At 35.9% G+C, this 12,851-nt stretch overlaps 1 protein-coding gene and 1 pseudogene across 1 annotated transcript in view; one reads left to right on the top strand and one right to left on the bottom strand.

Moving 5' to 3' along the window:
- XKR9 (XK related 9) overlaps positions 1-12,851 on the bottom strand; it is a 37,535-nt gene that overhangs the window by 23,904 nt on the left and 780 nt on the right. Inside the window, exon 2 of the mRNA XM_043601187.1 lies at positions 5,571-6,105. Within this exon, the coding sequence (XP_043457122.1) occupies positions 5,571-5,842 (272 nt within the window). The 5' untranslated portion in view covers positions 5,843-6,105. The remainder of the gene's footprint in view (positions 1-5,570; positions 6,106-12,851) is intronic.
- LOC122495971 lies at positions 7,386-9,533 on the top strand (annotated as a pseudogene).

Below are 12,851 nucleotides of genomic sequence, written 5' to 3'. Positions count from 1 at the left end.
GAAAGAACTGGAAGACAGTAAATAGATCAGTAGTTGCCAGGGGTTAGGGAGGCAGTAGGGATGACAGAGCCCAGAGGATTTTTAGGGCAGTGAAACTATTACATATGATACTATATGGTGGATACATGTCATTATACATTTGTCAAAACCCACAGAATGTACAACACCAAGAATAAACTCCAGTGTAAACTATGGACTTTGGGTGAGGATAATGTGTTAATATAAGTTCATCAATTGTAACAAATGTAACATTCTGGTAAGGAATGTTGCTAGTATAGAAAGCTGTTGATGGGGGATTAGGGGATATATGAGAACTTTACTTTCTACTCAATTTTTCTTTGAACCTAAAACTGCTCTAAAAAAATAAAGTCTACTCTAAAGGAGTGAAAAGCATACATGACATAAAGAAGTATTATAAAGCTACGGTAATCAAGACAACATGGTTTCTTTCGAAACGGCATGCTTCCCTATGTAAAAAATTCCTAAAAAAAAATTCCTAAGGAGTCTACAAAAGAGTTACTGTAACTAGTAAATGTCTACAAAAAAAGCTATTAGAACTAATAAGTGACCCTATCAAAGTCATAGGATAGAAGATCATTATAAAAAACAAGAATGAAGGATAAAAATCATGATCATCTCAAGAGATGCAGAAAAACATCCGACAAAGCACAACATCCATTCATGATAAAAACTCTAACAAATTGGGCTTGGAGGGAACATAGCTCAACATAATAAAAACCATGTATGACAAACCCAAAGCCAATATCATACTCATTGGTGAAAACCTGTGAGCTTTCGTCTAAGATTAGGAACAAGACAAGATGTCCACTCTCATTACTTTTATTCAACCTATTACTAGAAGTCCTAGCCACAGCAAAAAAGGAAATAAAAGGCATCCAGATTGGTAAGAAAAAAGTTAAACTGTCACTATTTGTAGATGGCATGATACTATATATAAAAACCCTAAAGACTCCACCAAAAAACTATTCGAATTAATAAACGAATTCAGTAAAGTTGCAGGATACAAAATCAACATACAGAAATGTGTTGTGTTTCTACACACAAACAACTAACTGGCAGAAAGAAAGAAAAATCCCATTTACAAATGCATCAAAAAGAATAAAATACCTAGGGGGGGTGCCTGGGTGGCTCAGTCGGTTGAGCATCCGACTTCAGCTCAGGTCATGATCTCGCAGTTCGTGAGTTCAAGCCCCACGTTGGGCTCTGTGCTGACAGCTCAGAGCCTGGAGCCTGCTTTGGATTCTGTGTCTCCCTCTCTCTGCCCCTTCCCTGCTCATGCTCTGTCTCTCTCTGTCTCTCAAAAATGAATAAACATTAAAAAAAAATAAAAAAAGAATAAAATACCTAGGAATAAATTTAGCCAAGGAAGTGAATTTAACCTGTACACTAAAAACTGTAAGACACTGAAGAAAACACAAGTGAGAAAATATACCATGTTTGTGGATTGGAAAAACAAATATTGTCAAAATGTTCATATTACTCTAGTAATCTAAAGATCCAACACAAAATACCCTATCAAAATACCAACAGTACTTTTCACAAAACTAAAATGAATAATCCTAAAATTGTATGGAAACACAAAAGATCCTGAAAAACCAAAGCAATCTTAAGAAAGAACAAAGCTGGAGGTGTCATAATCCCAGATCTCAAACTATACTGCAAAACTATAGTAATCAAAATAGTATGGTATTGGGGCACCCGGGTGGCTCTGTCGGTTAAGCCTCTGAGTTCAGCTCAGGTCATGATCTCATAGTTCATGAGTTTAAGCCCCACATCAGGCTCTCTGCTGTCAGCACAGAGCCTGTTTTCAGATCCTCTGCCCCCTTCTCTCTCTGCCTTTATCCCACTCATGCTTTCTCTCTCAAAAATAAACATTTTTTAAAAATACAGTATGGTATTGGCACCAAAAAAAAAAAAGACACATAAATCGACGAATAGAATAATGTCCAGCAATAAACCCATGCTTGTATGTCAGTTAAACCACAAAAACTAAGCAAGAATATACAATGGGAAAAAGACAGTCTCCTTAATAAATGGTGCTGTGAAAACTGTACAGCTACAAGCAAAAGAATGAAACCGGACCACTTGTTAACACAACAATAAACTCAAAATGGTTTAAAGACCCAAATGTAATACCTAAAACCATAAAACTTTTAAAGGAAAACACAAGCAGTAAACTCTTGACATCAGCCTTAGCCACATTTTTCTGGATCTGTCTCCACAGGCAAGGGAAACAAAAGCAAAAATAAACTACTGGGATTGCATCAAACTAAAAAGATTTTACAAAACAAACAATCAACAACAAAAAAAAGGTAACCTATCATATTTGCAAATGATATCTCTGACAAGGGGTTAATATTCAAAATATGTAAAGAACTCATACAACTCAACACCAAAACCCCACAATGATCTGATAAAAAAATCGGCAGACAACCTGAAGAGATATTTTTTTCCAAAACAGACATACAGACACATGAAAACATGCTCGACATCACCAATTATCAGGGAAATCAAATCAAAACCCACAATGAGATATCACCTCACACCAATCAGAATGGCTAGTATCAAAAAGACATAAAATAAGTGTTGGCAAGGAGGTAGAGAAAAGCAAACCCTCATGCATTATTGGTGGGAATATACATTGGTACATCCACTATGGAAAACAACATAGTTTCCTCAAAAAATTAAACATAGAAATCCTATACAATCCAATAATTTCATTTCCACATTTACCCCCCCACAAATACTAATTCAAAAAGATATGTGCACTCCTATGTGTACTTCAGCATAATTTACAATAACCAAGATACGGAAGCAACCAAAGTATCTATCAATAGATGAATGGATAAGGATGATGTAGTATATTCACAACAGAGTATTTTTTTAATGTTTATTTATTTTGAAAGAGAGTGCATGTGCACGTGTGCAGAAGTGGGGAAGGGGCAGAGAGGGAGAGAGAGAATACCAAGCAGGCTCCATGCTTTCAGTGCAGAGCCCAACACAGGGCTCGATCTCACGAACCGTGAGTCATGACCTAAGGCAAAATCAGGAGTCTGGCAGTTAACCGACTGAACCACCCAGGCACTCCCACAATGGAGTATTACTCAGCCATAAAAGAATGAGCTCTTGCCATTTGCAACAACATGGATGGACCTTGAAGGCATTATGCTGAGTGAAATAAGTCAGAGAAAGACAAATATCATATGATTTCACTTATCTGTGGAATCTAAAAATCAAAACAAGACAAACAGAAACAGACTCATAAATACAGACTGGCAGTTACCAGAAGCAGGGAATGAGAGGATAAGAAAAATAGGTGAAGGGGAGTAAGAGGTACAAACCTCCAGTTATAAAATAAATGAGGATAAAAAGTACAGCATAGAATATGTAGTCAATAATATAATAACTTTGTGTGGTGACAGATGGTAACCACACTTATCCTGGTGAGCATTTTATAACATATATAATAGTTGAATTACTGTGTTGTACATCTGAAACTAATATATAAACTATACTTCAGTTTTTTAAAATCCATTTAAAAAATAAAAACTATACTTTTATATATCAGCAATAAAAAATTGGAAATTAAAATTAAAAACAAATAGCACTTATAATAGCATCCAAAAAAATGAAATACTTAGGGATAACTATAACAAAACATATATAAGACCTATACATTAAGGACACCTGGTGGCTCAGACTGTTGAGTGTTAGACTCATGATTTCTACTCAGGTCATGATCTCGTGGTTCATGAGATCAAGCCCTACATAGGGCTCTGCACCGACAGTGCAGAATCTGCTTGAGATTCTCTCCCTCCCTCTCTCTCTGCTCCCCCACCTCTTGCACATGCTCTTTCTCTCTCTTTCTCTCTCTCTCAAAATAAATAAATAAACTTAAAAAAAAGACCTATACGTGAAAAAACCACAAAACTTTGTTTAAGGAAATTTTCAAAAGTCTAAATAAATGGACAGAAAAACCTTGTTCATGGACTAGAAGACTAAATGACTCAAAACTCTTAAGATGCCTTTTATATATGTATATGCACATCTTATCATATGTAAAATTATACCTTAATAAGCTGATTTGTTTAAAAACTGATCAGTATATTTATTGTTGACACAGACTTTCCTGGAACAGAGTCGTATACCAGTTATGCATTACCTAAGTAAGACCAAGGAACCTCAAGCTAAGAATTTAAATGGAGATCCCATCTGATAGACCTTTTAGGCATCCCCTAAGAATAAACTCAAAGCCTCTACAGAGGGCTTGGTGAAGGCCCCACAAATAATTTTTTCAAGAGCAATGACCAGAATATGATCATTGACACCAGGTACACAGGAAAACAAGGCAATATGAGTACTCGATAGCAGAAGCAGAACCAGTTGGAACAAACCTGAAAAGCCTTCAGACATTGCAATTATATATGAAACAACTAAGGAAATTATAAAAAGTGACATAGCAGACTTGAAAAGAACCAAACAGAGTTTCCAAATATAAAAATTATAATAGTCAAAATTTGAAACTCAGTGGTTGGATGTAATAAAATTTTGCCCACAGCAAAAGAAAGTACTAGTGAAATTTTTTAAAGAGTTATGAAAAAAATTCACAGAATGTACCACAGAGAGTCAGAAAATAAAAATTGAAAACATCTAACATGTAACACTCACGTTAGATAGTGTGAGGTCTAATTTATATTTTCTTGGAATCCCAGAAGGAAATGTGGCAAAACTTTAGAAAAGACTGGCATTTAATTTCTGAATAGCAATAACGGAAACCCAAGAAAATATAATATGCAGAGACCAAATAACTACTCACTAGATTTCTAGAGCCACTAAAATATCTCTCAAGATAGATGGTTATTAAAATAGCCCAAATTCAAAATCTAACTGTAACAAAACAATTAATCCTATCATCTTAATATTTGTCTTTAATTTTTCTCTTTACCTAGAATATATATATTGCTTTTAACATAATTAAATTCCTTAATATAATAATGAAAATGTCAGATGAAATTAGACATACGGAAAATCACAGAATTCTCAGGACTATTTGGATCCTAGTTTCTTTAACTATAAAAAAAGGTTTTGAACAAGATGATTCTTAAGGTTGTTTTTAGTTCTGCACATGGCTACTGCATTATTGCAGTAAAAATTTCATTTAGCTAAATCAGTGGCATAAGTAACTTGAAAAATTAAGTGCTCTATCAGAGTTGCAAGTGATAATCTATATTTACATTATCAGGCTTGGAATATAAAATAGAAGATAAAAGATTCACAAGGCACAGGAAAGAGTCATTCCCCTCCTATATTAAGTGAATACATATCAGAAAAAATAACTTAATTAGGTAAATTAAAACATTCTATTAATGAACCTGGAAAATTCTAACAGGACAGCAATGACTCATATAAGCACTGATACTAAGGAGCAAGTAACCTTTGCGCTACATGCAAATAGGGGATCTTTGTACATTTCACTACCCAAACACAGAAACATAGTTTTTATTTGGATGAAGGAAAAATAGTGTTAATGATCAAAAGTGTATGCTCACCTTGTAAAAACTCCTCCTTGCAAGCAATGAAGTAGAAGAAAACAATGCTGACTTTCTTGGCCTGCTTTTTTTAAATCAGCCTTGAACCAAGAATAACTAAAACACTGAACCACAAGTGTTCCAAAGAACATAAAGCTTACTGTTAAAATACCAAAAACATATTGTCCTTCATGGGAAAACCTGACAGACACCCAGATGTCCACAATTAAATCAGTTATATAGATTACAATGCCAAGAACTGACATCATAAAATTCAATTTAGTGTATTTCATTATGAATCACTATAGCTCTTGGTTAGCTACTTTTTTCTCTCTCACACACATACAAAGAACAAATATTTGTGTCCATTAGGATAGCAATGAATTTTAGTTTCTGTTCCCTGAATTTATTCAGAAGAAAGAATAAATATTATGAGATTGGAACATTAAAACTAAAGTGACTAATTTTAATTTTCTTTTCTAAACCTCCTATCCAGATCCAATGTTAAAAGTCTTCATTCAGTTTTCTCAATGATCTTCATTACAGATGACAACACCTAAAATGAAAGATACATAAAAGATTCTAAAAATCTTGAGTATAATATTAGTCCATGACTTTATCAAACATGTACTTTTTCTAAAAACAACATATTACCACTACATACAGTTCTTATAATAGCTTTGGTAAAGTAAAGCCTCAGAAATAAACTTATTAGTTGACAACTTCCTGTCAGACTACTTACCTTTTAAAAACCATAACCTACTAACAAAAATATTTATCACTTGTCTATCTAAAGTGGCAAAAAACTAGAAATGATCTAAATGTGGCAACATAAGGAATTGGTAAATAATGGTAGATTCACAAAATGCAACATTACACAGCTACCAAAAAATATTTAACAAACGTGCAACAGCTGTGAAAATTTTTAATATGGTTCTTAAATTTTATTTTAATTCATTAGTTAACACATAGTGTTATATTAGTTTCAGGTGTACAATATAGTGATTCAACTATTCCGTACATCACCCAGTGCTCATCACCACAAATTCACTTCTTAATCCCCCATCATCTATTTCACCCATCCCCCCCCACCTACCTCCCCTCTGGTAACAATCAGTTTGTTCTCTATAGTTAACTTTATATGGTTTCGATTCAGCAATTCTACCTAAGAATAAAGCCTAGGGAAATAGTCACAAATGTGTACAAAGATATGTGCTCTTTGCAAAACCTGTTTTTAGAACAGCAAAAAGTTGAAAACTATTTAGATGACAAGAGACCTAGTTCAATAAGTTAATTTACCTCCATAGCAAAGAATATACTATGCAACTTTTAAAAAGAATGAAGCAGCTCTGTATAAACTGACTTCAGAAGGTCTCCAAGATATGTTAAGCAAAAGAAGCAAGTGCCAGAAGGAAAAATATAGCATTTATGGTTTTCAATTATATATGGAGAAAGTAAGGAAGTTGGGAGTAGAAAGTAAATGCAATTTCAATCCTGTAATTAATTACTCTTTTATATTGTTGGAGTTTTTTACAAGAGACATGTACTCATGTATTACTTATATAATCTCTTAAAATAAAAATAATAGGAAATGATACTTTTAAAGAATTTGAATGACTGGAAAAAATGTTTATGCTACTAATGTTAGCTAACATTTACTTAGCCCTATGTGTCAGGCTTTAAACTAAATCTTATACAAGATTTAGATATAAGGTTAAATTTGATGTAAGATTAATTCTTACATCAAATTTAGGAGATAGGTACTACTATTATGACCCCTATTTTATAAATGTGGGATGAATGCAATCCACAGACAAAATCTGTCTGACTTGAAAGATGCTCCCACATTTCGTGGGGTGTGTGTGTCTGGGCCCTTTGCACCGGCCAGTGGTGCTCTCTGGTAAAGGCATGGAATTGGTGGCTGCAGCCTCTAGGCTGGGTAGAAGCAGGGGACTTAAACCAGACCCAGAGCCAGAGCCAATACAGTGGTAGCAAATGGACTGACCATTACTGCTGCAGGATTTGCAGGCTGTTATAATTTTGTAAGCCATAAACCATACGGAGCCTAAAGCAAAACAAGCTTTTCAAAGTCTACCAAAATCTTGGCACAAAAACAGACACATAGACCAATGGAATAGAATAGAAACCCCAGAACTAGACCCACAAACGTATGGCCAACTCATCTTTGACAAAGCAGGAAAGAACATCCAATGGAAAAAAGACAGCCTCTTTCACAAATGGTGCTGGGAGAACTGGACAGCAACATGCAGAAGGTTGAAACTAGACCACTTTCTCACACCATTCACAAAAATAAACTCAAAATGGATAAAGGACCTAAATGTGAGACAGGAAACCATCAAAACCTTAGAGGAGAAAGCAGGAAAAGACCTCTCTGACCTCAGCCATAGCAATCTCTTACTCGACACATCCCCAAAGGCAAGGGAATTAAAAGCAAAAGTGAATTACTGGGACCTTATGAAGATAAAAAGCTTCTGCACAGCAAAGGAAACAACCAACAAAACTAAAAGGCAACCAACGGAATGGGAAAAGATATTCGCAAATGACATATCAGACAAAGGGCTAGTATCCAAAATCTATAAAGAGCTCACCAAACTCCACACCCAAAAAACAAATAATCCAGTGAAGAAATGGGCAGAAAACATGAATAGACACTTGTCTAAAGAAGACATCCGGATGGCCAACAGGCACATGAAAAGATGTTCAGCGTCGCTCCTTATCAGGGAAATACAAATCAAAACCACACTCAGGTATCACCTCACGCCAGTCAGAGTGGCCAAAATGAACAAATCAGGAGACTATAGATGCTGGAGAGGATGTGGAGAAACGGGAACCCTCTTGCACTATTGGTGGGAATGCAAATTGGTGCAGCCGCTCTGGAAAGCAGTGTGGAGGTTCCTCAGAAAATTAAAAATAGACCTACCCTATGACCCAGCAATAGCACTGCTAGGAATTTATCCAAGGGATACAGGAGCACTGATGCATAGGGCCACTTGTACCCCAATGTTCATAGCAGCACTCTCAACAATAGCCAAATTATGGAAAGAGCCTAAATGTCCATCAACTGATGAATGGATAAAGAAATTGTGGTTTATATACACAATGGAATATTACGTGGCAATGAGAAAAAATGAAATATGGCCTTTTGTAGCAACGTGGATGGAACTGGAGAGTGTGATGCTAAGTGAAATAAGCCATACAGAGAAAGACAGATACCATATGGTTTCACTCTTATGTGGATCCTGAGAAATTAACAGGAACCCATGGGGGAGGGGAAGGAAAAAAAAAAAAAAAGAGGTTAGAATGGGAGAGAGCCAAAGCATAAGAGACTGTTAAAAACTGAGAACAAACTGAGGGTTGATGGGGGGTGGGAGGGAGGAGAGGGTGGGTGATGGGTATTGAGGAGGGCACCTTTTGGGATGAGCACTGGGTGTTGTATGGAAACCAATTTGTCAATAAATTTCATATAAAAAAAATAAAAATAAAAAAAAAACAAAAACAAAAAACTGAGAACAAACTGAGGGTTGATGGGGGGTGGGAGGGAGGAGAGGGTGGGTGATGGGTATTGAGGAGGGCACCTTTTGGGATGAGCACTGGGTGTTGTATGGAAACCAATTTGTCAATAAATTTCATAAAAAAAAAAATAAATACACGTTAAAAAAAAAAAAACAACAACAAAGTCTACCAAAATCTGCCTTCAGTGGTCGCTATTACAGAGGTGGGTTTGAACCCGAAATGACAAAATGAGAAGCAGCACTAATAGCAGGAGTAAGCTAAAAAAATAATAATAATAAAATAAAAATAAAAAATAAGTAGTAGGCATAAGCTCTACTGCCAATAAAGGAAAAATAAGAGATGCTCATCAACGAATTACGATTTTAAATCACCTAGACGGGAGAGGATATCCTTATAGCAGCCAAAATCAATGAAGCTAAAGATTTACTACATGGTCAAGCTAAAAAATGAAGTAAATATGCAATGATTTTTTTTTTTAATTTTAGAGAGACAGAGAGAGAGAGAGAGAGAGTGGGGAAGAGGGGCAGAGAGATAGAGAGAGAGAATCCCAAGCAGGCTCCACGTTCAGCATGGAGCCTGATGTGGGGCTTGATCCTGGAATCATGACCTGAGCCGAAATCAAGAGTCATACACTCAACAAACTAAGCCACCCAGGTGCTGCATGTGAAATGAATTTTAAGTTCTTATTAGTTTATGTTTAAGAGTGCCAGCTTTTTATAATAAAATGTTTCAAAGCTACAAAAAAAAGGAAAAAGAAAAAAATTTTGAGTCAACAGTGTTTTTTTTTAATTTTCCTAAGTAATTGCCAATATTTCATATAAAAATCCAGATTTTTCACGGCTATCAAAAAACTGAAAGATCTGCTACAATAGGCTAATATTCCTTCATTAGTAGTGGATGCCTCCTACTAATGGGGGCATGCTCTCTCAAGTTCACCACAGTAGTAAGCCACCTAACTTCAGTCATTTCAACAGCTGGGTCTCAATGCTAATACAGCTACCTACTAGCTGTGTCTCCTTAAACATGTTCTTTTGCCTGCCTATGCCTTATTTTCTTTCACCTGAAATATGGAAATAATAATGGCATATACCTCACAGGGTTGTTGTGAAAACTAAGAAAGGTAATATGTATAATACACATAAACCTCTAGCACTTGGCATACAGTTAGAGCTCAATAAATGTTAAGTTACCATCATTACCTTGCCTGCCTCCCTGATCTCTATAAGCATCTGAGTTTGGCATCTTTGACTTCACTTTCAAGAATGTTAAGTAAAAATAAATACTGTGGCATGTTCTTATGTTGAAGTACTAACCACCAGTGTGACTGTATTTAGAGATAGGCCTCTCAGGAGGTAATTAAGTTTAAAAGGAATAGTAAGGACAGAGCCCTAATCCAATAGGACTGATGCCCTTATAAAACAAAGTGACAGAGGTGCCTGGGTGGCTCAGTTGGTTGAACATCCGACTTTAGCCCAGATCATGATCTCACATTCATGGGTTCAAGCCCCATGTGCTGACACAGCCTGGAGCCTGCTTCAGATTCTGTGTCTCCCTGTCTCTCTGCCCCTCCCTCTGCTCACACTCTGTCTCTCTCTGTCTCTTAAAAAATAAAATAGAACGTTAAATTTTTTTTCAACGAAGTGACAACACAGACCTATCTCCCCCACACACCCTCCTCCCATACACTCACATGAGGACACAGCAAGAAGGCAGTCATCTGCAACCAACAAAAAGAGGACTCACAAGAAACCAACCCTGCTGGCAACATGATATTGGACTTCTGGACTCCAGAACTGTAAACAATTAATTTCTGTTGTTTAAGCCACATAGTCTGCGGTATTCTGTTACGGCAGCCTGAATAGACTAACACCTGATGTGCTCTATAAAGAACATTTATTACTTTAAAAACCAGGAGGGGGCAACGTTACTAAAAACACACACAACCCAATACTTACAGTGTTCTCGTTATTTTACCATGTATAAGTATTTTGTTTAAAAGTCTTCAAAATTATATTAAAAGGTATTTCACTCTTCTTACAGAAAAAAAAAAAAAAAGCTCGCTATTACTACTCTTCCTGTCAAGAATGCTGTGGCCAACAGGATAGAAAAAAATAATTTTAAAATCTGAGTTTTCCCTATCCAGCAGGCCATGAATTTCCCTGCAGTATGCTTCTTATTTTAAAATGAAAGACATCATGCCCAACATAAGCATGGAGTTTAGGAGGATGAAATTTAATCAGAAGGTTCTGTTCAATTGAATTAAATACTTACTTAGAACCTACCATGTGCTATTTTAGGCTTTTGGGATATATCAAATGACAAAAGAGACAAAAATTCCTGCCCTTGTGGAACTTACATCCTAGCAGAGGAAGACAATCACTTAACAATAAAAACAGTAAGTGAATGAAATATTATACTGGAAGGTGATAACTATTATGGAAAAAAAACCACAACTCTAGGAGTTGAGAGTAGAGATAGTCTCATCATGAGTTGAAATTTAATTTTTTTTTATTTTTTTAATATTTACTTATTTTTGATAGAACACAAGGTGGGGGTGGGGGGGGGAAGAGAAGCGAGAGGGAGACACAGAATCTGAAGCAGGTGCCAGGCTCTGAGCTGTCAGCACAGAGCCCGATGAGGGGCTCAAACCCACAGACCATGAGATTGTGACCTGAGCTGAAGTCGGTCCCCCAACTGACTAAGCCACCTGGGTGCCCCCCATTATGAGTTGCAATTTTAACTAGAATAGTCAGGACAGGCCTCACTGAGGAGGTAGGCAAATGAGTAATGAAATTAGTTATATCTATATCATGTAGAAAAGTTTTCCAGGTGAAAAGAACAGCTAGTTTGAAAATCTAATGTACTAGATTTCAAATATATCCTCCAGAAACAAAAGCTCCACCAAAAATTGGCAAATTCCTTACCACGGTCATACTGGATGTGTTCAATGTGCATCCAAACCCTGTTCTAATATCATTCTAAAAAATATAGTATTTTTGTAAGTTTTTATTTAAATTCTAGTTAATATATAGTATATAATATCAGTTTCAGGAGAATTTAGTGATTCATCACTTACATGTAATACCCAGTGCTCATCACAAGTGCCCTCCTTAATACTGATTACTCATTTGGCCCATCGCCCGCCCACCTCCCCTCCAGCAACTCTTAGTTTGTTCTCTATCATTAAGAGTCTCTAATGGTTTGCCTCCCTATTTTTTTTTCTCCCTGCCCCTATGTGCATCTGTTTTGTTTCTTAAATTCCACATATGAGTGAAATCATATGGTATTTGTCTTTCTCTGACTGACTTATTTTGCTAGACATAATACACTCTAGCTCCAACCACATCACTGCAAATGGCAAGATTTCATTCTTTTCGATGGCTGAGTAATGTTCCATTGTATAGATATACACATCTTCTTTATCCATTCATCAGTCAATAGATCTTTGGGCTCTTTCCATAATTTGGCTATTGTTGATAATGCTACTGTGAACATCGGGTTGCATGTGCCCCTTCCAATCAGTATTTTTGTATCCGTTTTGGGTAAATACCTAGTAGTGCAATTGTTGGGTCATAGAGTAGTCCCATTTTTAATTTTAAAAATGAAATTTGTTAAGCTTCACTACCTAGGGAAAAGAATATCACATATATAATGGAAGAACAGATAATAGTAACAATAGCTACCACTGCTGAGGGTTTACTATGTGTGAAGTATTTTTAGACACATTTTATTTAATACTCACAAATCTCTATGAGAAGGGTATTATTG

This window comes from Prionailurus bengalensis, chromosome F2 (genome assembly GCF_016509475.1).
Source record: "Prionailurus bengalensis isolate Pbe53 chromosome F2, Fcat_Pben_1.1_paternal_pri, whole genome shotgun sequence".
Lineage (NCBI taxonomy): Eukaryota > Metazoa > Chordata > Mammalia > Carnivora > Felidae > Prionailurus > Prionailurus bengalensis.
Note: the sequence above shows the minus strand (reverse complement) of the source record. Positions and strands in the feature narration are given on the sequence as shown.